The 27,982-nt window shown below is 36.4% G+C and overlaps 1 protein-coding gene across 4 annotated transcripts in view; it reads left to right on the plus strand.

The window, feature by feature from the left end:
• The window catches only part of DCDC2 (doublecortin domain containing 2), a 156,999-nt gene that overhangs the window by 2,824 nt on the left and 126,193 nt on the right, over positions 1-27,982 (plus strand). For all 4 annotated transcript variants that reach the window (XM_039874811.1, XM_039874810.1, XM_039874812.1 and 1 more), the window contains one exon: positions 1,770-1,824. In XM_039874811.1, the coding sequence (XP_039730745.1) occupies positions 1,770-1,824 (55 nt within the window). The remainder of the gene's footprint in view (positions 1-1,769; positions 1,825-27,982) is intronic.

The raw sequence follows: 27,982 nt of genomic DNA on the forward strand, positions 1-27,982 counted from the left end.
ACTTCCTTTTACCATTTACTTTATTTTTTATTAAATAATTTCTATATAAAGCAATTTCATGAGAATGGAAATCTGCTTCAGAATCTATTAACGGTTCAAAATTATAGACCCACTTTTGTAATTCATATTCTCTTTTGTTTATTTGGCACTACCAACTGAAAAGATAAAAACAGGTACAGTTCCAAACCAAACAGAAAGTGCACTTCGAAATTATTCTTTATATATGTATAAGAGATTAGCATGGTTATTTTTGCTTTTAATTCATACACAAAAACCGAGCTTGTTATAACAGTGTTCATGGTTAGTTTTCCATGTGACAGATGAATAGTTATTTATTTGTGTTAAAGTAATTGTATCTATGGTTAGAATGATAGAAGCCAAGATTTAAATCCTGAATATATTTTAAGTTTAGCTGTTGTAAGTTTATAAAACAAATAAAGCAACTGGCAGAACCAAAAAAAGCCCAAAAGATATCAAGGGTAATTTGTGTCATTTCGTGCCTAAATGATGTTGGGAAAGATAACAGTGGTTGAAAAATATTTTTCAAATGAAAATGATCAACTTCTTGAATTGATTTTAAAGACTTTTTTCTAATATTTTTGAAACCATAATTAAACTCAGGTAGCTATTAAACCTTTATTTTATAGCAGAAAATTCGAGATAGTTATTGTCTTTCTGCATTTTTGGAAGTCGACTCTACTGAATTAATCTTGTTGATCTGAAATCACTTTCCTGCGCATGACAGAATGTTTTTTTTTTAAATGTCAAATCAGTCCTTGCAGATTTGTAAAAGAGCCATTTATTGCTATAATGAAGGAGTATTTGCACTATCTTATGTAAATACTGTTGATGTAAGGGAAACATGATAATTTTCAGAGGTATGCATTAACTAAAACATGCTATCCATAAAAGCAAACAACATTAATAAAACATATCCATAATTAATTGAATATAAACTTTTTTTGGCAACTCAGCAATTATGGTAGCTAAGGCAGAAAATCTATCTTTCTATCTAAGGTTGTAAATTAAAGGCTAGATTTATACTTATTTTTATATTAAAGCATTTATTTAGCATCTTCTATGTATGAAGCACAGTGGAACTAGATCACAGTGATGGACTTATAGCCTGCAGTTGACAAAGGTATAACATTTTCAGGTTGTGCTTATGCTACAGCTAAAGAATTATCACTAGTTAATATCTGTAGCAAACAGTAATGGAATAATAGGGGTCTCCAGAGGTTAACTAGTCTACCCATCTGTCTGTTAGCTGAGCCAATGCCTAAACCATCCCATATGGCTGAGCACTCCTGTATTATTAAAGCGCTCTCAGAGGGAAAAAGATTTCCCAGCCTTTCACAGTTGTTACTCTAATGCATGCTATCAGTACTTTTTTTTTGACCTGAAGTCTGTGATTAATGGAACTGTTAAGCAGCTTCACACACAAACCACTCTTTATATTAAAATTGAAATAAGAATTAGAAATGCCATTTATAGTAACCAGCTAAACATTGTGGGGAAAAAATGTTCCCCAACAGAAGTATAAGACGTTCAATGAAGTTTAGAGGTTTGGAGTAGAAATGTGTCAACTCTGGTTGGTGATGCCGAAAGCAGTTTCTACTGCAATAATTGCTTTTAATTAGTAACTATTGATTTTTGTTTTAGGCTTAAGTATTTCCTATGGCTTGCTTTTTAATAATTTTTAAAAAGAAATTTATACAACTGACTCAAACGCAATAAAAGAAACCTTTATTGTTTTTTTCCTCCCCCAGTTACTTGGACATAGGCGAAATCAAGAAAAGACCAATGGAGGTTGTTAATACAGAGGTAAAGCAAATAATATTTTGAAGGTTCAAATAAATAACTGTCATTTTTGTGTTTCTTATGCTATGTTTAGAGATTCAGATGTCATTTTAATCAATAGTTGAATTGTCTAATGTATATAAATGGAACATTATATGTTTTAAGGTGAAGATAACTTTTTCTTTGGATCATTATCAGAAATGAAGAGTCTGAGTAGGTGTCTTACACATGTAGGATTAGATTCGACATGTTCTTATTTTTCCATTTTCTAGTTATGTGTTCTTTGGTTGAAATCCATAGGAATTTTCTGTCAAGTGGGAAGGAATTCTGAGCAATCTTTGCCAAATCTTTGCCAAAACTATATCCAATCTTTGCCAAAACTATATCCAATCTTTGCCAAGACTATATCCAATCTTTGCCAAAACTATATCCCCTGTCCTAACTTGCTTCTGACAGCCCTGTGTCTGATATAGCCAGGATTACCCTGACTGCCCCTGAGGCTTTCAAAAGACCTCGTTGAACTTTCCATGATGTCAGAAGAACACTTCTTTTAACTTGCATTAAAGTTCACTTGAGCATAGTACCCAAAAACTTGCATGAAGTTTGGAAAGGAGTCTGGTGAAATAGAGATTCAGAACACCACATTCTACAGAGCTTCTGAATCCCTAGTGGAATTTTCAGATATTCTGTAGGACATATTCCTTAGTTTTTGGATGAAAAATTAGAATAAAACAAAGTTCAGGCAACAGCCTTAAACATCCCAGTGAGACAGGGAAAATTATAGTTAAACTCAGACTGGGACTCTGTTCACAGATTTCTCCTCTTCCTATTTTGAACCCCATGTAAACAAGCATTTCCAAGGGTAACTTCTGCTAGGCAAGAAATGATTGAAGAAGAGGAGTTTTTTCTCATTTGTAGTGCAGAGGCCCAGAAAGACTCCTCAACCCTCCCCATTTCCTCTCACTTTGTATTTATACCCAGCAGGACCAAATAGGTCTCTGTAGGAAAAAGAACAAACAAACAAACAAACAAAAACCTACATAAGAAAATATTCTAATTGTGCAGTATTTGAAGAATGCGAATTTCATAATTCAAATAATTTGTGGAAAGAGATACTAATCCCAGATGTTGTTTAAAATAATTAACATTCTTGTTTGTAAGTTTGGTTTTCAATGTGTGTCAAATTGATTATTAGTGAAAGTGATATGCTTTGGAACTCAAAGTAGACAAAAGTATATATGTTTTAGGTTGTGCTTATGTTACAGCCAAAGAGTGACCTCTGGTTAATATCTGCAGCAAGTAGTAAAAATAAGGACAGATTAATAAATTAATTCTGGATTAATTTTGTTTGAAGGATATACAACTGTTTTAAGTAGGCTACCTTCACGAAATTGACTATATACCTGAATTTGTGCAATAGAATTTGCGATGTGTAACTTCCAGAAAAAATGTGACCATATATTTACTCTGGATTCCAGTATCTTTGATGAAGAGATTGGGCCTGGCAAAATGCAACAAGTGTGCAATAAATTTTTCAAATGTACTTTAAAAAAAAAAAAGATTATTCTTAGCAATGGAAGCATTCATTCAAGTTAATTTAATGTGCTAATTGTTCTTCCACTTTAAGGCAGTAGCTATTATTATTTTTTTTACTTTGAACCTATGCATGAGCCAAACAGATAAGCTTCTAATTTATGAACATACGTCTTAGATGTGTAAAACTCACCCCTTATCTCTAACGAGAAGACTGTATCTCTTTCAGTTTATTTCTTCCTGGTTATTCTCTCCCCTTCTCCTTTCCTCTTCATGCACAGACACTGTAGCTTTTTCATTTATCCTCACTCTTTCCCCACAAAGCCTTCCAAAGAGGATAAAAAGAAAGAAATAGAAGAAATTTGGGGATGCAAAGGAAATGGGAAGAAGTGCTGAAAAACTGCTTGTCCATGCCCTTCAGCACCTTCCCCTACCTACCCGGGCCCCATGCTCCCACGTGCTCCCCGGAGCCTTCTCTCCCACTATTGTTGGCCTAACCTTTCCTCCCTGTCTAAATAGGCAGTATGCTCTCTTTTCTTACTTTGCATCCCGATTCTTGAAGCTCAAGACAGAGACTCTCCTCCTCAAAAGTCTACAGCATTGACTTACCCAGAGTCTGCTCTGAGAAAGGGGATCCCCTACTTTCATTGCCAGAAAGGGGGGGTTTGGGTTCCTGGCATCCCAAAAGGGAACTCTGAATGTATTTTCCCATAGAGACATCGCTTTAACTGTTGGTTCTCCAGTATTAATACCGCTGTCTCAGGTAGAGCACAATTTAGAAAGACCTGTGGGCTGCCCTGAGAACCTAACTATTGTGCGTGTAATTTTTTTTTTTTTATTAACGCCTACAGCAGCTAGTATTCCTAGGTGTTCTCCCATCCAAATACTAACCAGGCCTGACCCTGCTTAGCTTCCGAGACCAGATAAGATTGGGCACATTCAGAGTGGCATGGCTGTAGATGATTGTGTGTGTAATTTTTACTGTGGAGACATACCTCTCCCTTTTCCACAGCTGATTTACAACCCAACTTTTAGAATTCAGTAAGTTTTTAAGTTAGAGGAATATCAAATGTGACAAACGTAGCCAGTGAATGCATTCCTTCCCTCTTCCCAGAGCACCCTCACCCAAGTCCAGACTTCGATTTAGTTGTTACGTAGATAGTTAATAATTTAGACACGAAGGCATCCACTTGCTGACTGCAGGTCATGGTAACTGGATTGTGCATGTCACCTTGACATGCAGAGGTCTTTTGTGGTTCCTGTCACTGTTCTTCTGTTTCATGAAGCTCATCTTTGAAGAGACATCGGAAAGACAGCCAGTCCTATTCCTTTTTCTCTTTGTGCCTGGATTATCAGGACAGAGAAAGGCAGAACTCTAATGGGCCTTTTCCTCTAACCCAGAAGAAGCACATGGTCTTATTTGGCCAATACTCCTGAAAGCAGGAGGAAAAGGAGGGGATGGATAAAAAGGGAGAAGAAAAAGGAGACAGGAATAAGAAAAATGAAAGGTGACTGGTGATTTGCACCAGCTCCACTCAGGCAGCACTGTGAGCTCAGAGCAGACTTGCCTTGCCTCTCTCCACACAGGGCTTACTTCTACTAGTATCCAAATAAAGAGATCTAGATTCCCCTGTATTCTTGCCTCTACTCTTCAGTCACTTTGCATAGCTGTATTTTCATCTTCCTGTTTTCCCTGAACTGTGATGGTTTTAACAGGGTGTTTTTCTCTCTTTCTAACCATGGTATCTCATCTCCTTTGGTTTGTCTTCCCAGCCCTCTCTTTGCCTCCTTCTCCCTCTCCTTTCAGCCCAGTTTCAGATCTGATTCTCCACTTGCACGTTCCAAGTCTACTCACCAGCTCTCTCTTTCCTTTTTAATGGAAACAGCCCGTGGGAGGCCTCCATCTTGCTCACTGGAAGCCTCTGATCTGCATGGGGACACTTTCCTCTTCCTTACCAGCCCATGCTGTGCTCTTACCTTTATGCTTTGACTGTGACTTTTGCCTCCTTTCTTCTTTTTTTTTCTACCTTATCTGCTTTTCTTCCACATGATTGATGTTTCTGTTGTTTAGCATGGTAAGCAAAGTGCTGGGAGCAAAAATGAACAAGATGTGGAGAACATCTCACCTCCAGGAATGTGTAGTCTTGGTGAAAAGACAGATGTATGAATGTCTCTATTACCAGCTAATAAGTGATTCATTTGGATAGGGATTCAATTTAGTTTGTGCTGAGGTGTTTATTTCAAGTGCATTTGACTTTATCATGTTGCAACAAAGCCGTCTGTGAACTCTGCAAATGGAAGCGCCCTTCTGCAACCTGGAGTTGTGGATCCCATAGATCACCCCCTACCCCCTGTCTCATTCATGTAGTGAGTCCTTCAGATTGTGATATCCTTAAATAGTTATTTAGAGTGTAAAGTCTGTTTTAATGTGTAAGAGGCCTTGGTACACCCGATTGTATGCAGAGGAGACGTGCCGCTTGGCTCACAAACACTTGTGATATGCCGGAAACTGCTAGGAACCAGGCATGAAATGAATCTTTCACTATTCTTGTTCTATGTGCAAAATATGTGTGAAAGGGTCAAAGCCTGTCTCTCTGACAAAAAGAGTGAAAATTGACTTGAGTGGAAAAGAGATGGAGGCCACCTTGTCATTTTTCAGGCTTGGACTATAGACACAGAGCAAGCCAGCTGCAAAGTTAGCAGCGAACAGTGCTTCTCCCGCAGCCATGCAGTGGCTGCAAAAGGCTATGAGGGTCCCCTATTAAAGTGATTAGTGCTTTCTTACTGCTGACACTCCCAGAGCTGCTTTTCTGTTCCCATACTTTCCTGGGGACCTTTAATTGCTAAACTGCCCTCACCTCCTACCAACCCTTAGTTAATCCCCACTGCTCCTAATGTTACCTCAAAAACCATCATCAGTCCAGAACTGATCTATGCTTCTCTTAAACCCTCCTCAGAATCCTTCAGTGAGAACTCAAACCCTGCAGAAGGTGATCCCCTCCTTCCTCTTTCTCAGCAGCATCATTCTGTGTTTTCTCCCAGTGCCTTTTGTATCTGTACCAAGTCAGTAAATCTGATTTTGTCAGACAGTGCTTTTGCTCCTATTCCTTGTAGTTTTCAGAAGATGAGGCATTAACATATGCATCAGAAGTGTCTATTAGATTGTAAGTCTCTAGGAGGTTTGCTAGTTCTGTATAGTACCTAGCATTAATAGGCTGGTAATCATGTTAATTCTCTATAGTTTTGAATGTTCCTTATCATACAGTTAAGGAGACAATTGTTTGCTTCATGCACGCCTGATTATTCTGCATTTCACATATGGGTGGGATGTCTCAAATAACTCAAAAGTCATCATGGTGACTACCTATTTAGATTTAGTTTCAGGGATAAAATTAGTTGCAGATAAACCTTTCTGTGATACATTTATTGTCTCTAGTATAATTTGGAGCTATATTAAGTGAATGCTGTTCACTCAATAAGGATTTATTGTGTGCCTGATATGTACCAGGCATTGTCTTTGTCACTTGGGAACCGAACAGTGTGGCCCCAACCTCATGGAACTTACTAATCTTTAACCTTCCTTGCCTGCTGTCCATAATTTTTAACTATAACAATATTGATCTTTGTTGCAGAACTTGGTGTAAAGTAAACTTCTTTGATTCAAGAACTATATTGTGAGGGCTATAAACACAGTTTTTGAACTTTATTATTAATAATGGTTCAGAGAATAATGAGACTAACTTTTGATAAGTAATAAATACCTAATTTCTGGTAAGAAATTAGTTCTATTTTCCTGGAGTAATAAACACCTAAATTACTAATTGTAAGCTGAATAACCGCTAGGCTAGTCTATCTCCTTATGACCAGGATAAAATTGGCTTGAACCTCCACAGCTTAGCCTTTTGAATGTCCAACATTCTTCCCAAAATTTCTCTGAATTCCTGCAAGGATTATTATATCATGCTCACCTTTTCTTATGAGCTCCTGCTTCCAAAGTATTGGTTGGGTCTCGTTCCCCTACAGGTTGTGTCTGTTTAAGACCCCATCAACTCAGAGGTGAAATCCTCCCATCGATCTCCACACAAATACCCTATTCTCACAAGTTTGTGTGTGGTGAAATTTATTAGTGGTTTGTCAAAATGGAGTCGGTTTTGTAGGTTGTATACAAGTGTCAACAACTTAAAACTGAATATCAGACTTTCTCAAAAATAGTTTGGTCTTATATGTCAATTCAGTCTTTGGCCTTACTTCTTGTCTCCTCTCTTTTACCCTCTGTTTGGCTTTTCTCTGCTTTATTGATTTCTAACACAGAACAATTTAGAGCTTTATTTTGTTAACTTGAATCTTGCCAATCTGTATTCTCAGGGGCAGCAGAAAAGGATAATTTTTACCTCCTTCTTCACATTTATATTTTTTTAAATCAAGGGTCTGTTTGGGCTTACCCTTCTTTTATCTGCTCTTTTCTCATTTGCTAGTGAAAGTGCCAATCATAAATGCAATGATAAGCAAGAGAGAACAGAGCGTCACACTCACCTTATTCTAAGTGACCCATCCATGGGTAAGTGTGCTATCTATAGTTTCGAGAAGAGCTGCCTTAAAAAGAAATCTGCAAATAAAATCTGCATTAAGACTCCAGTGAATGCCTTCTTGAGGAGTGGAAGCCTCTCATTGGATGAGTCGTCATATCGAATCCTCTTGAATACTCCCTCATTTTAGATGTTCATTTATGGAAAAATCGAATAAATGTTGTTTATTCTAGAAGGGTGGAAACTGCAGGAATACCTTGGAAAGGAGGAGAGAATGGAAGAGAGGTCTTGAAAGCTCACAATTTGCCTTGTCTGAAAAGTTTGTGGGCACATGCGTTGTCCTTCAGGTTGGTTGCTCCTGTAAATGTCTTTAAGGTTTGAATATCATTATTAAAACTTTACATTTCAGTTTAATGATTAGGCATAATCTCTGAGGAAACATACTGTGAGATTTGCTACTTAAAGGCTTTTGGTTGAGAATGGGATTCTAGACATTAAATTGGGTGTAATTATTAACCTTACTGCAGAAAGGCATGGGGACATGTGGTTTAACTCACTAATCTTTACCCTGGGAAATCTGGGTTCAAAGAGGGAACTACGAAAATAGTTAAACTCTTAAATATTTCTTTCTTTAACTTGGGGAAAGATTTCCAGATTATGTTAGTCAGGTTCACTAATTTATTGAAGAATCAAAGAAAATAAAACCCACTTTTGTGAGTTCTTCCAACAATAATTGAAGCCTCTCTCCAGTCTTTTATTTTATGACTTTCCCCTACCTCCCTAATGTAACTGCTAAGTAAGAAGCATTCTTTTAAGGACAGCCAGTTTATATCAGTGGTTATGGTGATTCCAGGTGAGTGGGACCTTGCCAAGGCTCAGTGAAGACAAAGTTTTCTGTTAAGGATAATTGACTATATTTCAGTTTCTTTCACAGTTTCTTATTTTAACTTTTTGTCAATACTGAACTGTCTGTGTTTGTGTGTTTGAACAAGAGTGAGGTGGGTTTATGTCAAACTGGAACTATATTGGTCTAATGTTAAATATCCATTAATAACTGTAATCGACTCTGATCAAAAGTTAAAAGGTTGGTGATTTTAGTTTGTCCATTAACACATATCATGCTTTTGTTCCAAATATCTTACATTCTCTCTGTTTGATGTTTAGACATGCTTTTAGGAAATTGAATGTCTATGAAATTGGAAGACATGCAAATTAGAGCATATGCAATTTTGTATTTATAGTAATAAGCTGTTCTAAAGCAATACATAAAATTAATAAACATTTAGAAAATAATTTTCAACCTTTTAAGAAAAAAATAGAAAAAGTATATAATAGTTAAATTGCTAGCTAAATGTGTATGTTTAAAAATGCCACTGAAGTATCAAGCTAAACTCAATAAGAAATTTCATTTTTGTCCCCACTAAAATAAAGTCTTTTGTCAATTCCAACAACAACACCTACTGAACAGAGAAGAACTTATTCCTATATCTCATGGGATTCAGAAACACAGATGATGCAATCTTAGAAATATGTAGTATGATTTAAATTCTGCCAAGATTTACCAAGCTTTTTCCTGGACACTTGTGCACTTACTTACTTGAAAATCACTACTTCAATTTGCATTTTAGGATAATTGCTAGAAGGAGTTTTCTGGTGAAATCAAAGAGACTCTTCATTATGGGAATATGATTATTTGCACAAGGTAGGAGTAATAGGAAAACGTGACTAAATAAATAGCAAAGTATAGTCAAAGAAGACAAATTATGCTCAACCATTTGCTGAGTGTTACTCATGCATAATTTCACATTTTATCAAGAATATTTATTAAGAACCTACTGAATGCAGGCAGTTGGCTAGGTTCTGGACATATGGATATAAAAAGTGCCACTCAGACATTACAAGGTAATTATCACAAGAGGACTCTGAAAAAACTTTAAAAGAAAAGCTACATGAGAATGAATAAAAAGAATGAAAAATAATACTAGAGATTGCTAATTTAAGGGAAGAAAATGATTTATTTAGATTTATTAATTGGCTTCAATGCTTACAAAAATTATGGTGACTAACTCTTCTCCATGACAGCTGGGTTTCAAAAAGGGGGAAACAAAATCGAGCTGTGGTTTGAAGGTTGAAGAATTTAGATCAGATTGAAAGAAAATTAAAAAAAAAAAAAACTGGTTAATACTTCTAAACACTTACTGAAAGCAAGTGTCATCTTTTTTTAAAAAAAATCTATTTTAAAATATAAATACATTCTTCTGACTTGCATAATTTGGCTGTATACCAAGATGGTGGAGATGAATTGAGATTAACTTAACTTTCAAAATGCCCTCTAACCTAAAGGTTTGTGGGTTAGATTGCTGTCAGAGCTTTCCTGGGAAGCCCAGAAGGACCACTGCTCCGGTTGTCACTCTCTACCGTGGAGGAGGTGATGTGTGGGAGAAAACTGTGGGAGTGACTGGCAGGAATCCATGTTCGTCTCTTCCTTACATCATGATTTCTTAGGTTTCAGAGAGTTCTACAATGTAAGTAAGCATGTGATGCTGTGATTTGCTGGCACCTCTAGTCAGAATATTAAAAAGAAAACAACAAATTTTGAAGCAACACCATGAAAGTAAAGGATTTGGAGAATATTTCTGTTCTGGAGTGCGGTTTTTGTGTTTAGAACTGAAAGTAGTATGTCCTTCTTGACAGATATAGTAACCATTCCAAAGAGATGTTTCAATTTTTTCCCATGCATTGTTCACCCACAAAAGAAAACCCAGGAGTGTGATATGTTAAAGGAATGAGAGAAGTGAAACTCAGAGAAATTGGTGATAAGAAACAAGCATATAAAGTTATCTGTGATAATACATTGATTTTTGATTAAGATATAGAAACTTGTCAGTTTAGGCAGTTTAAATCTTATTTCTCTCTAATTTAGGAAAAATCTCTCTCTCTCTCTCTCTCTCTCTCTCTCTGAGTGTGTGTGTGTGTGTGTGTGTGTGTGTGTGTTTACTCTGAAATGCCTAATTTTGTTTTAAAGATCCAGAGTAGCATAGAGCTGCAGTAAATTCTTGGAATTTTCCTGGTGGGGAGCATTGTGAGAATACTGCTAATGAAACCAAGGACTTGGGCTTCAACCCCATGGAACTCTTAGTTCTGCTAGGTCCCTGACCCCAGATTGTCCCCCAAACATCCAGTTGTCCTGGCAAGAGTGTATGTGTCATTCAGCTTACATCTATCACCGTATTGGAAGAACTATTGGATAGTCTTATCTTTTTGTGAAAAATAAAACATATTTCAGTGTACTTCAAATGGATGGATGGAGGCGTTTTTTTTTTAATGTAGGGCTGTTTATTTGCATTAGATTGATTTTAGCATGCAGTATGAATGTGCATGCCTTAGTGTTTAGCTTGGTCAACAATGAAAATTCCCATTTGTCATCATGAAAGACTCCTTTTTAAGCAGTCAGCCAGATCAGGCTCAGATGTCATCCATGATTACATAGTTTGGATGTTTTGTTTGTTGAAATAAGTTTGATTTTAGCCCACCTGTTAGCTGGGAGCAAAACTCTTACGTGGTGAGGCCTTGTGGGAGAGAGGAAAATAAATTTACTTGGTATATTTGCAATGTCTAATGTTTAACCTGGAACATTTCTCTCTAGGAAATTTCTACAGGCAGTCTATGCTGCTTTCCCCACCACCCCTCCTCACCTTCTAGCAGTAAGTGTTTTTGAGTTTCAAAGATTTATGGACCTCCAAAGCCATCTTTGCTATTTCAAATCATATAGCTTAATGTAAACTAGGCTGCCAACTTTTGGAAATTGTTATAAAACAAGTCATTTATTATTACCCAAGTTGCATTTTGTTAATTATATACTAATTGATAAAAATCCATATTCACAGACTGTTTTCCTAAACGTGAGCAGATAACTCAATTTCCAGTAGTTCAAGTTTTGCATTAGCTAGTATGGGATTTTCCACAGCTGGTTTTCAAAAGGCACAGTTAAAAAATGATTTGGAGTATCAATTTTTAAATTATATATTTATATTTTTTACTATAACCAAAAGATTATTTTATATGGCTTTTTCAAATATATAGCTTGTTTCTCATGAACGCTCAAATGACTGATATTTAATTTAGTCAAGTGGTATATAGAAATTGGATTAAATTACCTTTCTCCTAGCTGGCACTTCCCCTAATCAGATTGCTATTCCCTTGTGTTTTTCCTGTTTCAATTATTTTATCAATAATATTGATTAACTTTGTCTGGCTCGCCTTACATATTAGTCAACCTAAACACCTACTTGGGTATATATAGCCAATATGATTTGTTGCTGGGAATTTTCAGCATTTTTACTTAGTGACTCTTATTTATTTCGAAACTCTTCCCCTCTCCCACTTCTTTAATTCACTTGCTCATATTTATTCATATTCAAATTGTAATTCTCCATCTGTTTAGGAATTCCCTTTGTTCTCTCTTATATTATCAAGTTAGTGGAGTCCTGTGCATCAAATTTGGCATCAAGTGGACCTGCCCAATGGTTATTATAAAAGTATTCATTCATGGAAAGACAGTCTTGGCTAGCTGTCTGCATTTTAATCTGTGGAAATGTTAGCTTAGCTTGTGTCCCAGACACCATAGGATCACTCTGAATTTTAAAACCATAATGGCAGCCTCCCAGTGACCCTAACAGATTATAGACTATGACTTTGCTTACAGTGTCTCGGGAAGGGGAGTCTAGAGATGAATTGCTGTATGCATCTGCTATTATTTTAGGACTCCTTGAATGTGAGAGTGTTTGACGCTCAAGGGAATGACACTAATCACAAATGTATGGCTTCTTTTGGTAGTAAAAAAATAATATCACATTCTTTTATTGAAATTTTTCTGAGTAACTATTTATGTGCCAGCCATCATGCTAATTAGATTCACAAAGGCAAGGAGTTACAGCCTTTATCAAGCTTGCTGTCTGGTAGAGAAGGCAGATCAGCAAACAAGCCGTTATCATGAAGCATGCTGTATAAGAGAGTGCAGGGGCACAGGGTATTAGAGGGCATACCACAGACCAGGGAATCCTCACAAGCCTCCTGAAAGAAAAAGCATTTAAGTTGAGACTCAGAGGGGATGAGTAGATATCAGCCAGGCCAACAGGGGGAGGAAGAGTGTTCCAGATAAAGGGAACAGCATGTGTGAACATCTGCAGATGAGCAAATGTGTGGCACATTCGAAAAATATACACAGGTTCTGTTTGGCTGAAGCATCAGAAGATATTGGGATGGAAGGGAGGGTCGGAGATACTTGAGAGATGAAATGGGAAGTAGAAAAGGACCAAGCCACTAAGGATTTTTAAAAAGGAGTTTTGACTTTCCCTTAAAACCGATTGGAAGTTATTGAGGGGTTTTCGGCAGTGAATTGACATGATCAATCTTGCTGCCACAGTAAGTTTGGAGGCCGGGAGACCATCTAATGAAGACGAATGTGGTACTTGTGATGGGAGAGGCTGTGGAGATGGTAGAATGATCAGCTTGGAGAAACAGGACTTAGTGCTTGACTGGATGTGAGAGAAATGAAGAGTCAACAGTTGAGCGGTTCTTGGATTTCTGGCCAGGGCAACTGAATAGATGGTATTGCAGTTCTTTGAGATAGGGGGAACGTTTGTCTTTTGATAATGGTGACAGAAATATATGAAATGTTAACTCTTTGAACACTGAAACACTGAGCCAACCCAAATTTTGGAAGATGTACAAAACCAGAACTCTTCATGGGTGCATGAGAATGTGTGTTTCTTTAGTGTGTGCTCGATATTGTTCTAGTCATTTTACAAAGATTGTGTGATCTAATCCTCACAGCAACCTTATGAGGTGGGTGGTTATTGTTCCCATTTTATGGAAGAGGAAGTTGGTGGCCAAGACATGGTCCTGCAGAGCTCACAGCCAAGAGGGCCTGCGTGTTAACGTGTATGTTAGTGCCGAGGGCAGCATTTCCTACCAAGTTAACAGAATTAAGTAAAGTGGATCATGCAGTGTCTTTTTCTTCCTGAAAGGGCATTTGGAGAGTGAAGGGATTTATTTATTATATGGATTTATTTATTATACTTTGACTTAGTGGTGATAGGAAGGAGAATATATATAAGGGAGACTAAAAAATAGGAAGTGATTGCAAAAAAGGGGCATAATTTTTTTAATTTTCTTAATATCCTTCCTTAACAAGTCATCATTAATCACAAACTCTTGCCTAGAGTTATTTTAGCTGTATTATTCTCAATTGACTTTTTTTTTTTTTTTTTTTGCCATTGCTACTATTCCCTATAGGTCAGAATATTTACGCTGAATGTTTCCAACACATTACTTGAAATGGCTTTGGAATGTCTACTTATAAAAGGGTTCCCACAGGGAACCAACAGTCTTTTTATGTGGAAATTTACTATAGAGTGTGAAGAGATTAGAGAATGAGATATTGAGCCAAGAACCATGAATGCTTTAAAAAAAATTTTATTATCATGTTTACTGTCAACGGGCCATTCATTTCCTTTAGTTATTCTGACCAGATGTTTTGAGTCACAGAGACCATGTTACCAGGCAAACAAAGCAACTTGCAGGATTGGAGGAAGTTCCGGAATAGAGTAGGCATCATACTTTGGAGACAAACTGCATCTTTCCCCCAAGATCTCAGGGTACAAATCACCTGAGCTCTGTGGGCCCCACTTTCTTCATCTGAAATATGGAAATAATAATACCTTTAAAGGGTTTCTGTGAAGATTAGAAATACAGAGACATGTACTAAGCCCCTAACATTGTGCCTGATGTATAGTTAGAACTCAGTAAATGAAAAGAATGCTACGTTGCTGCTGATGTTAATAAGAGCTGCGTGATTTGAGTAGTTGGTAAATGGAATAAGACATCGTATTGAATGATTTTGCAGGCTCTGGTCAAAAAGAGAAAATGTGCATGTAAGTACTTGTTCAATTACAAAACCCTATGCAGATTCCAGGTGATACTTATCACTCTTTCTGACTGGAGTGACCATAGAGTAGATGTTTGATAAGTGGTTAAGATTAATGCATAAACACACAAAAGAGGTAATATTTTAGTAAATAAAATAGCACTCTACATTTGAGTGAATCTTGGAGTTTTTCTTCACATATTGAGGGTTTACATCATTTCACAAAGACTGAGATGTAGAGAGAGTAAAAATTACACATGTGATTTAGCTAGGATATTTTCAATAAGCAAAAGAAAATGTCTATGTCTTATTTTAGCAGAAAAGGAATTTTTGAAAATATGTTAGATATCCTTTAAAACAGCGGTCCCCAACCTTTTTGGCACCAGAAATGGTGCTCCAATGAGAATCTAAAGCCTGATGGTCTGAGGTGGAGCTGAGGCAGTGATGCTAGCACTGGGGAGCAGCTGCAAATACAGATAAAGCTTCTCTGGCTTACCCACCACTTGCCTCCTGATGTGCTCCCTGATTCCTAACAGGCCACAGACTGATTATGGTCCACAGCCCCGGGAGTTGGGGACCCCTTCTTTAAAACCTCTGATAGAGCTGAAGAAAGGTCAGAAATGAGCAGTTACAAAGGAGTCGAGGCGACCACAACCCAGATGATACTGCCATTTACTATCAGCACCATTGAAAAATGGAGACATTCAGCTTCTCAGACACTGCCCCAAACTTTTCATAGTGGATATTGCAAGCACTAGCCATAGAGATTGGACTTTGTTGTTAATGATGGCACCGCTTTCACCTTCTCTGCTTTGTTGAATCACTGGTACTGGTGTAAAAGCCTTGGGTGGGACTGTTGGGCCCAGCAAAGGTCACGTTCTAATGGCTTAACTGCAGTAGGGCTGATAAAGTGAATATTGGCCTTTTTAACTTCTGTGGGTGGTGGAGGGATCTACCTTCCTCCAAGCTTCATGTGGTGGGAACTCTATTCTAATAGAAAATGTTTTCAGATGCTAGAAAGCCCAAATATGCCAAATATTTACACATCCCTTGGTGGTCCAACATTAGCATGTATTTTGTTTCTGCCAAAATCCATGCTGACGTTTTTCAAACCTCTGAAAACATACCTATTTTCTTCTTCAAAAGGAAATTACTCACATTCTCCTTAATTATTACATCTGTTCCAAGGTTCTCTGAGTGATGTCTGTTCTTTTTCTAGTTCTGCTGTTGTCCCATCTCAATATTTTGCAACCTATATCCTAAACTAAATAATAAGTGTAACTATTATTATATCACATAAGTCAGTGGGGTAAAGGGAGAGAGGGGAAAAGGATGTTAATTATGGACACAATATCCAATATTTACATGACACTGCAAGAAAGGAAATGAGAATCATGAGATTTGAGAATGGTATTCATGACTTTCTTTTCTACTATCCATTCATTTTTCCTTCTTACCTTTAATTAGTACTTCATTTGCTTAGGATTCTAAACTGGTGAGGTAGCCCCAATTTTTGTTCTGGAGGGATCTGAGCTCTTGGTAGTGTTCTCTATATTGAATTGCTGATGTCTTCCATTAACTTCATTATTTTTAAAATACTATTAAAAAGAGAAACTATACATACGGTTTGTAGAACAATAAAATTGACATCTGTGTACTATATTCAGCTTTAGAAATACAGAACAAATACAGTTAGAGCTCCTCGTGTCTCTCCTCAGTCTCACTTCCTGCTTCTTCCAAATATGTAAACACAATCTCGAATTTTATGTAATCATCCCTTGGCATTTCTCTATGGTTTTACTTCATGTGTATGTAATCCTAAACAATACATAGTTAAGTTTGTAATTTGATATAAATGGAATCGCACTGTATGTATTCTTTTGCAACGTGCTTTTTTGCTTGACACTGAGTTTTGCAGTATTCACCCGTGTTATGAGGAGCCGTGGTTCTTTCATTCTCCTTGTGGCACTGTGTTCCTTTTTGTGTATATAATGCTATTTATTCATTTTCTAACTGATGACATTTGGATTATTTGTGATCTTCCCTTCCTTTCTTTTTTTGTATTACTATTGTGAATACTTTGTACACGTATCAGTTCACAGGTGTAAGAGGTTCTCTCTAAGAGATTTATATCTACGGAAGCAAAACTCTTGGTGTGTCTAAGAGCCAATGTCTGTTTAATCCTCAGTGGGCTGAGTATTTCATGACCCAACAGGGTATATTTCTCTGATTAGTGGTTGTGGATCTCACTGAAAATGCTTTGAGGAAAACTCAAAAGTATTTTTTTGTGATATTGTAGAATCCTTCGGCAAGAGTACCAGGCCTCCTGGTATGAGGGTACCTCAGGGGCTATTAAGTCTGGTAATTGTGTGATTTGACAACTGGTACTCTAAGCCAGGCCTCTATTTATAAGATCTGGAGATTTTTTTTTCACAAAAACTCAAGTAGCGGATTGTATAACTCTTTTAATCTTAGAAATACCATGATCATTTAGTCAGCATCATAGGTTCTTACAGGTCAGTTCATTGTAGTTACCGTATTGACTCTGCTGCTTCTCATGGTTACTTATGGTGCCTACTTTGTCTCTGGAAAAGGAATGCTGCTTTCTCTTCTGTTACCCTAGAATCCTGATGCCCCATTTAAACCAGAGAGCCCATGTCTAATACAACATCTTCCACCAACATGTCTGATCTGGAAAGAACAACTGCTAGAACACTATTAGTGTTGTTGGAGCAACATTTCTCACCAATGTGTTTCTCAAGACCTCATTGAAGGAAGTGTATTTGAGATCATCACTTGAGTCTCATAGATAAGAGATTAGTGGGTGGAGCGCTCATGAAAAATCTGCTGCCATTTCTATCTCCTTAAGTCTTCCGATCACTTCCTCTGAGTCAGTTATCAATTAATTTCTGTTAAGGAAGAGACACAGGAAATATCTTCAACTTTACAGGCCATATATTAACTGTTGTAACTACTCAACTCTGCTGTTGTGGAATGAAAACAGCTATTGACAATCTGTGAGTGAATGGGTATGGCTGTATTCTAATAAAACTTTATTGGAAAACAGAAGACATGCAGAATTTGGCCCATGGGCCATAGTTTGCCAAACTGCTCTGATTTTGGCATCTTAAGTTCATTTAATGAGGGCCACCACTAAGTCCCAGTTTTAATCAACTAGCTAAGCAAAAGTTCAGAGCTGTTCTTAGCAGCTCAAAATAGAATATTATATTCAGTATCTCTAGAAAGTACACCAGGGTGATAAAAGAATAATAACTGGTCCAGTGTTAGTCTTAAGTAAAATCTTAAGTGAACACATTACCAGAGACTGTGGAATTATTTTTAAAAAATTTCCACTAAACATGCTTCAGGATCACTGTATTCCAATTAGCAGTAACCCATAAACTAGAAGCCGGTTTTATTTGCAAGAGCTATCTTCCCTGCTCCATACTTGGTTTCCATCCTGTGTTCATTCCAGATAATAGTGCCACTGCCCATCCAGGTTTGAGAGTCAAAACCCTCCTTCATCCTTAATGTTTAATTAAGGACTCCCATCAGTACCTATTCCCAAGTATCTGGAATTCATCCACTTCTTTCCACCACCACCACCACCACCACTACCATCATAATTCAAGCTACTACAGATTTATCTTAATAGTCTCCCATATGCTTTCCTTGCACCTATTCTGCTTCTTCTGCATTCTGTTTTCTATTTGTAGAAATACAAATCTGATCCCGTTACCATTGAATTTAAAACTCTTCATTGACTTCCCATTACTCTTAGCCTTGAGATAAATACCTTAACTTAGCCTACAAAGCCTTACTTATATCAACGTTTTTCAAACTTCAGAGCATGACCCTTTAGTACATTGAAAATCAATTTAGTTGTGATTAAGATATATAAAAATAAAGTAGATGATATCAGATTGCACTATGAGTAGGGAAGGTAAGTACTGATTTGCGAAACTGTGATTTCGATTTAGCGTTTGTGTGCAAATTAGGTTGCAGTGTAAGATGTATTTCTTCTTCTGGGTGGTGGTCAATTAAATTCTGAAAGATTCTGTCCTATGAGTTCTTCATATTCTTCCAGATCCATTCTTCTTCCCTTTGCTCCATTTTCTCTGACCATGCCACTCCCCATCAAATGGTAGAGTCAAATTTTTCTTCCCTACAAACATGAATGGGGCTTTGGACTGCCTGGAAGACGAGAATACAGTGGAAGTAACGTTGCATGACTACTGGCCTTCCTTTCATCCATGGTGTATCCCAGACTGCCTCTTACCTTGGGCCTTTGTCCATCCCTGTTCTCCGAGTTTGGAACATTCTACCCCATTTCTTCATTTGCCTCTTTGGCTCAAACTTACCCCACCTCAGGTATCCTCGGGGAAGCCCTCTCTGACCTTTCTAACTAGATCAAATTCCCCCATTATTAGTGCACACATATCAGGGTTCCCTGCTTTGCAACACTTGTTACAGCTGAATGTACCTTTGTAGATTAGAGTCTACAAAGGGGTTGAATAGTTGATTAGAGTCTTTCTCTCTGGATTGTAAACTCCAAGAGGTCACGTACTATGCCTGCTTATACTATCTTTGTACTGCCCCACCATCCCAACATCAAATACAATGTCTGGCACACAGAATATTTTATTTTTAAAGAATAGTAATCACACTGCTTTCTTGGTGCATAAAAATAGTTGTAGTCAGTTTTTGCTTTTAAATACTTTTGTTTCTTTTACGATTAGAAATTTTTAGATATTTTTGAAAACAAGGGTTTCCAGTTATTAAGTACATATAATAAATTACCTGATAACTTACTAGCATAAAACAATGGCATGTTTTGCTCATGGATTGTGTGTGTCAGGAATTCAGGGAGAGCACAGCAGAGATAGTTTTTCTCTGCCTCATGATCTCTGGAGCCCTAGCTGAAGATTGAAGGCTGAATGCTGAAATCATTTGAAAGCTTGTTCACTCATGTGAGTGATGGCTGTCAGCTGAGTCTTAGTTCCTCTATACCACGTGGTCTCTCTCTGTGGGCTAGAGTGGATTTCTTCACAGAATGGTGATAGAGTTTCAAGGACAAGTAGGGAGGGAGGCAGACAGAGAGAGAGAGAGAGAACACACACCCAATCACAGCACTCAGATGTCATGTAGTGTCACTTCGATTGTCCTTTATTCTTCCAGGAAGTCCAAGTCCTGTCCAGGATTTTAGGGAGGTGAAACAGACTTTACCTCTTGAAGGGGAGTAGAAAGATTCTAGAAAAGGAAATGGGCCAGAAATATTGCCATCATCAGTTTTGGAAAACACAATCTGCCATACGGGGAATTTCTTTTGCTTATAGCTTTTATGCAGTTATTGTATACCTTCAGATGTCAATATATTTGATAATTACTTTGTGAGTTAACACACAGGCTATCTTCCTTTCCATTTCTCTTATTTTCTTTTATTTTTTTTAGCATCCTGAAATGAAGAACTAATTTTTTACTTAATTGCTTTCAGAATTAGCACACTATATATATAATTTATTACAATCTATAAACAATTTCTTTTTATTGGTTTTCCGGTTGGTGAGGAAGCACCACTATGTTCTGGGATACTTTTTCCTGTACAATGTTGTCAGTACAGGAAAAAGAACATGAAAGAGCTATTTAATTTGATCTTCAGAAGTATAATTCATCACTAGAACTGAGTAGAAACATATTAACATGTGGTATTTAATATGCTAAATTTTTAACAGTCACATGCAGATATTTAAAAACGTGACTTCATAAATTATGAAAAAAATATATAAACACATTTAGATATTTCTAAATATATCTAAATATTTTATTATATCCAGATATTTGTATTTAGATATAAGAAATAGAGGTTAATTCTATATATAATTATTTAATAACTTTTGTGCTTAATTTTTTTTTATTAGGTCATATTTACATTTTTTCCACATATTTTTCTTTTCTTTCTTTGTCTTGTATTCAGCATTTTGGAAATCTCCATTCCACCCCTCTTAATTTCTTCCATCCTCTTTTCATTTCCTTATCTTTTTACTTTATTTACTAACCTTTGACCGCTTTGCATGTTGCCTTTCAAGCCTTTATTGTGCTTATTAAATATGATTTAAAAAAAAAAAACTTCGGCAGCCAGCTTCTCACTTGATCTCTTTTCAGTGTTTATAACATCTTATTTTCAAAGTTAAAAAGTATATATGCTGTGACGTCTTGATTAAATGCAGATATTTTGAGGGTCAAGTATGTGCATCGTTGACCGTACCCTCAGCCCAAGTGATTTTTTATTTCTTGATAACATTTCTATTAGCATGTTAATTTTGGCAAAAAATACTCCAGATCATTTCAGTAAGTGGTTTTTGAAGTTGACATGGATTAATGATTTGAATAGAAAAAGTAATGAAATATCAGGGAGTCAAATTTATAGGTAAGATAAAACAGATTACAATGAGCAAAATTTAATAAATGAAAGAGTTGCTTAATAAATGAATGAGTGAATAAGTGACTAAGTAACTGCTTACAATGCCATGACCATGTTTAGTGATCGTTATTTATTAAAGGATTGGATAAAAAAAAAAATATATATATGTATATATATGTATATATATAAACAATTATATATATAAACAATTACATATATAAACTATATATAAATATAAACTAACTCTATATATAAACTATATATATACACATATATATGTGTGTGTGTGTGTGTGTGTGTGTGTGTGTGCTGTGTGTATATATATATATATATGTCATCCATTCTAATGAAAGGAAATAGAATTTTCTGTTGCCAGATTTTGAAGACTTATTTGCTAAAATTACTTGAGGTCATATAGAAGACTATGGTATAAAATTTTCCTATCTAACTGGAAGACATGTAGGAAGAAAATTCACTAGTAATTTGGCAAAAGTAATTCCTGTTTCCTTCAAATAGAGTAGATGATGTATATGATTTAGAAGTTAATAAAAATGAAAGGTTTTCATACACATATTAGAAGTGAGACTGCAAACAATAATGTGTTAGTTCCATTTGTTATTTAGGCCACATAAAGATTTTTTTCCTAATTGATCTGAGGTACATTTTCTTTTTCAGAAGTAGATAGCTATCAGTTATTACTCAAAGAAATTAATAAAGACTTCACATGAAATTATGAAATAAAGCCGTTATATCAAAACATTTGCACTACATGAGAGCAAGTCTGCTTCTTTCTTTTGATGTTGCAAAGTCATCATGCCACTGTGCTGGGTTGCTTATCAAGAAAGAGTGGCAAAAAAAAAGAAAGAAAGAGAAAGAGAAAATGGCTGTCATTTAGGAGCTTGTAATGTAAGACAGGTAGGAAATACTGATAAAGGTATAAGACAAAATTAACACTGAACTGAGACTTGATTGATTTGTTAATATCATGTTTAAGCAGTGGGTTAATGTATATTATAAGGCTGTGAGTGAAGGGAGAGCTGTGGGAATTACATGTCACCACAGGAGGGATCTTTTTCTGTCTTCAGTTATATAGGAAAGATTTTATAGAATGGGTGTGATTACAGTAGCTGTTTGAGTAAAAGAAGGGAGACATCTGGAAGAGCTGGGAACACAAGAAGGCAAGCTGATGTATGCCAGTATGTATCTTTATCCTACTGGAAAAGACAAGGAAAGGCATCCAATTTTTGCCTTTTATTTCAATATTCTTTTTTCCCCAAATATTGTATTTGTAGAGTAGGGAAAATAGTTCTGTTGCTTTTCACTGTAATTCACTTTAATGATGAAAATACCTAGTTTCTATAACTGCAATTTAAGCCTTTTGGGAACGCAACTGGGCACCTCTGTGCTAGGGAAGGGCTCATCACAGGATTGAGAAATATATATTAAACCGCATCTTAACCTTCTCTTATTCAGAGTGAATGGTGTCCATTTAAAATATTACTCCTTATAGATACTATTTCCCTCAGTGGCTGCGGGCTCTCTACCCTTTCCTTCTGAACCCTCTCTGCCCACAATAATCTAGAAAGAGATGGACTAGCATTGAATCAAGAAAATAATCTGCCTTCCACATTAGCAAAGCAAATTTACAAGACAAAAATTCCTAAGCGTTCTTTGTGGTGGTCCATTTTAAAAGGCCAAGTCTTCAGATAATTTAGGAGACAGAATTCCTCCTCTTTTGAAGCTAGACAGAATGACTTTTCAGTGCAAGGTTGCCCAACCAATACTGTTTATACAGGGTGACCCTTTCCTTTGATTTATTATTCTACTACCCCTGAGTGTGAAGATTGCTGTTTATCTTTTGATGCCTATGGCGGGTTTTAGAGTCTTTGGAACAGTATGTCTGGAAGTAACTTTCAGCCCAGGGTTGTTTGGTAGTCGGTAACCTGGAAACCTAATTGCAACAACAAGCCATCCAAACACAGTTATTCTTCTGAGTGCTCATAATGAAAGTAATACCAGGAGGGATCAGCCAGAAATTGACTAGACAGCCCTTGCAAACAAAATTGGCTTCTAGTTTATGGTTATTGCTAATTGGGGTACAGTAATTCTGAAGCATGTTTAATAAAACTTAAGAAAAAATAATTCCACAGTCTCTGGTAATGTGTCGCTGAAGACTTTAGTTGGGATTAACACTGGATGAAGTATTGTTCTTTTTCATGTGATGGTTTAAGTAGCTGATTTTTTCCCTCTATATCTAAGAAAGTGTTAGAGACCTGCTTTCTTAAACAAATGTGCTTTTTTTCCCCTTCAGTATTTCATATCACGTAAAGCACTATGATTAATTGCAAAGAAACACAGCATGGAAATTTGAACACAAACAAGCCCCTTCTCTGACTCTATTCATTTATTTCTTCATTATAAATAAAATGCTGGTGGAATAGAAAATAGTAGAGGGAAGACTCAATGTTTCATGTGTGATTGATTTTGTGTCATCTCATGGATTCCTTGAATTATTTCTATTGAATGAAATTAAGGCATACAGTAAGTTAGGCCTCTTGTTGTAAGACCTAGATTAATCATAGAAATAGGTTCATTCCAATTTTGGGGTGGTAGAAGGAGTTTCTGACTCTCTAACGTTAGGTGGATAATGTTGTTTTGCCTCTGTTGTCAAACTGTCTCCATAGTTTCTTTCATTCCACATTATCACCATTATTCCTTACCTTACCTTTATAATTTTGAGATTGCAGGGTAAAAATAAGGAGTTGAAATGAAGCAGAAATGTAGTGGTATTTTTTCCAACGAATTTTAAAACAAACTTAAGTTGATAAAAATTTAATTGAACTTTGTTTTTCTCCTTAATGTAATACTTTATGCTCAGGAAAACAAACAAACAAACAAACAAACAAACAAACAAGTAAGCAAGCAAGCAAGCAAACTTGATAAAGGTTTTCCAAGAAGTCTATCTTAGGTGCAAAAGGAGTGAGGGTAAACTTTCTCCTTTAATTCGTGTTATTTATTATTTTGTATCTGTCTCCCTGCTTTCTACACACCTGTATACAATCTGAGTAACTAAGCTTATTTTGCCTGAATAATCTCTCCAGACCTTAATTTATATATTTCCATCAGTAAGAAATGTTTTTATATGAATGTTTCAGTTTAGCATTGTTTCATTGAGAGATGGCATAGTGGAAAGAAATGGATTTTGGAAGCAAATAGATCTGAGTTTTAATTCTGATTCTGGGACCTAAAGGACAGTTTCCTCATTGGGAACTGGAAAAAAATCATATCAGTCTTGGTGCTGTAGTTACCAAGAAATACTAAGTGAATATCTACCAAGTGTCAGATGCTGAACTGGATGATTGGGATGAAAAATGAGAAACATGTGGCTCCTACTTTCCAGGGATTAGCTTGTTGTCTAGCCAGAATAATAAATATGCACACAAATAACCATAGTATAATGTGAACATCTACCACAGTGTTTAAGCCCAATGTACCAACGGGTATGCAGTTAAGATTACATGACAAGGGGATCAGAGAAGGGGCACTTGGAATGTAGCTCGGTCTTGGAAAATAAGTAGTTCAGTAGACTTACTGAGGGTGTGGTGAGAAGGCCGTGAACAAGGACGTAAAAGCATAAAGTTTCATAGCTGTGTTGTCCACTAGTATGGACAGCCTCTGAGATGTCATAGGCCATGGGCCATAAACTTGACAGAAATGCACTCTGGCTTTAACAAGTCCCCAAAGCAGTGACTCTCAACTATTTCCCTTCTCCCCAAAGATATTCATATATAAGTTGTGGCCCCAGTTAGTTGAATTCATAAACATTGCATAGTCAGATGTCTAAAGCACAGCTAGTTCAATATCCCTTGTAGCCTACTTTACAGGAATCTAAGCTCTTTATTACCTGGAGATCTAATAAGCTGTAAAGGTAAATCTCCACAGGGGAATCCACTTTAAAATCCTCAGTTGCGGATGACTCCGTGACAAAAGTGGAAGTCCGAGAATTACTCTGTGATCTGAGCAGTAAAGCTTGTCAAGTTTCTATATATAAGGAGGAGATACATGGTCTTGGAGAAAGTATTCCTCTTTGGTTCTTGAACAGATAGCATTTATTAGACATATGTGACACACAAATTCTTCTCGTTCATTGTCAGGGAATGTATACACTTCACTTAAAAAGTAGTGTATGTTTTCTTCCTTGGAAATGGAAGAACATTAATCTAGATCTCATTTCCTTGTGCTTGCCATTTTAGCCATCTGTTGGAGAGTAACAAATGCTGGCCATTGAAGTGTAAATTAAGCTAAATATATATTAGGCAGAAAATAATACATACAAAGGGCAAGACAAATTAGCACATTGGCTAGGCTTTAAAAAGTTCTTTTATTTAAAGAGTATTCATTCTGTTTACTAGTTACATCCTATATCTTCATTATAAGTTTATAGTACTAATAGAGTGATTAAAACTGGATTGTGGCAGTGAAAACTAATTACGTATGTGAAATTCAGACGCATCACATGCTGCCAGTTTCTAAAGACCCTGAAGGTATTAGAAGAAATTAGTTTCAAGTAAGTAGGTTCACAAAGAGAGTGTCATTAGAAATTAAAACAAAATGCTTATGTAGAGTAGAAAGAGCTCAGGATTTATAGTCAAAAGTTCTGGGCTATGTTGTTTTATGGACTCGGTTTCTTCAGTTGTAAATTGGTTATAACAGTACCCGTCCTAACCTAGGTTTCCATTCAACTCAGCTCATCAAACACATGTCCAATTAATTGTAAACTCTGACAGTCCAGGGGTCCTGACTGACTCGTTCATAGTCATGTGGAATACTCCACAGATGTTTGTTGTGGTTGCCTGCAATTGTGCCAGGCACTGGACTGCACGGGAGGAATGAGGATATAGTAAAACACAGTCCCTGGGCTCAGAGAGTGAGCCGTCTATCTGGGAAGACAGCGGTCAACAAATACTATAACTAGAATACAGACAGCATGGTATGGATTAGAGGATGTAAGTGAAAGTTCTTCATACATTCTTATGTTTTTTTTTTCGTCTGCTAAACTTTGGCTTCTTTTTCATATTCATTTTTCTTTATTGCTAATCTATATGTCACCCAGCTCTTAAAAATCTTTGTGTGATTTTCAATTTTAAAGATCGTTTATAGTAAACTTTAAAATTTTGCTTTTTACTCTCCTGGGAGTAAGAAAAGATGGCCTTTTGTTGGTCGCTATATTTTAAAAATGAAGATTTATTTTATTTATCATTAGCTTGAATCAAAAAGGGTAATAATGAATTTATTGGCAAAATGAAAAGGGCTGATTTAATATATTTTAATTTTAAACGATTTTGGATTAGGCTGCACTTTGATTATTCATAACCCTTCTCTTCTCCATGAACAGGGAGAATGGAAGTTTTGTGTAGGTGTGCTTGCTAACAAAATTGCAAATTATGCATAGGTACATATTCTTCTTCAATTTTCTTCCTTCCTTCCTTCCTTCCTTCCTTCCTTTCTTCTTCCTTTCTTTTTTTCTTTTCTCTCTTGTTTTGTTTCTTTTTCTTTTTTTTTAAATTCTGTGTGAAACTTGATCAGCAATTTAAATTCTATATTCCTACATATAATGGCAAGAATGAAAAATTATACTAGTTTGTGGTCTGGGATTCAACATGGGAGTGGGAAAGGGAGGCCTGAAAAACTAGCAAGTAGATATTATGGTAGTAAGAATAGGGATGTTTTCAGTCTTCTTAATTTTATTAAAATTAAGATGTGGTAAAATAATAGTGAGTCATCTCACACTTATAAGTATGTGTTTGTTTTTAGTAACTAGGCCTTGCTATCATGCTAAGGAATAATTTAGGCAGAGATATGAGTGAGATGACAAAGAAGAAAGAGGCAGAGTAAGAAAAATGTTTTGGATTTTCTCTAGTAATTTATTTAAAAAAATAATAAAAATCCACTCCGCCTGCTAAATGTACTTTGGAATTACAAAAATTTTTGTGGAACATATTTGTCAGAAACTTCTGGACTAGAATATGGTGCCAGTGTACCTGAAATTCTTGATTCATTCTCTGTGTAATAACTTTGTAGAGGTGAGGATACCAGGACTCCCTGGTGATGTCTTCAGGATATGAGAGACATCTGGTCTCTCAGACTGTCCTTGCAGATGGGAGCCAAGGTCTAAGTTATCCTTCCAAGGTGGAGAATTGATTGAGGCTTCAGAGTTCCTTCTTGGGGCATCATGACCTTCCTTCCATGCTGTGTTTCCTATCACTAGGAGGATGTTATGATTTATTATTTACTGTAATGCAGAAACTGTTCATGGAGTAATTAAAGACAGTGGCCTGCAAATTTGAGAAGAAAATGTGAGGAAGTGGCTGTCGTGCTCCCTCACTCCTGATGGAGTGCTTGAGTTTGGACCAGGCAGATCTGGAGATTCTGGTTTTGGATTATTCCAACAGGCGAGATTCACTTCAGGGACCTCCTGATTCCGAAGCTTTCCCTTGGACAGGCAGACTGGGAGTAAAATGAACTTGGCCTTATTTAATTGTGTTTGATGAGAACCCTTTTCTTTTCTTTATCTTGCATTGTCTTTAATTTAGTTGAAATATCTCAGACACTAAAGTGCCAAGGCTCTTTAATAAACTACATTCACATAAGCAATCCAGATAGAGAAGGAAGGGAAATATGAAAATGATGGGAAAAAAAGAGAAAACAGGTTTTGATGTTCTTGCTAACAATTATTTACAAGTGAGACACAAAGTATCATAAACTCGGGTTTTT

The sequence above is a fragment of the Pteropus medius genome, unplaced genomic scaffold (assembly GCF_902729225.1).
Source record: "Pteropus medius unplaced genomic scaffold, Ma_sr-lr_union100, whole genome shotgun sequence".
NCBI lineage: Eukaryota > Metazoa > Chordata > Mammalia > Chiroptera > Pteropodidae > Pteropus > Pteropus medius.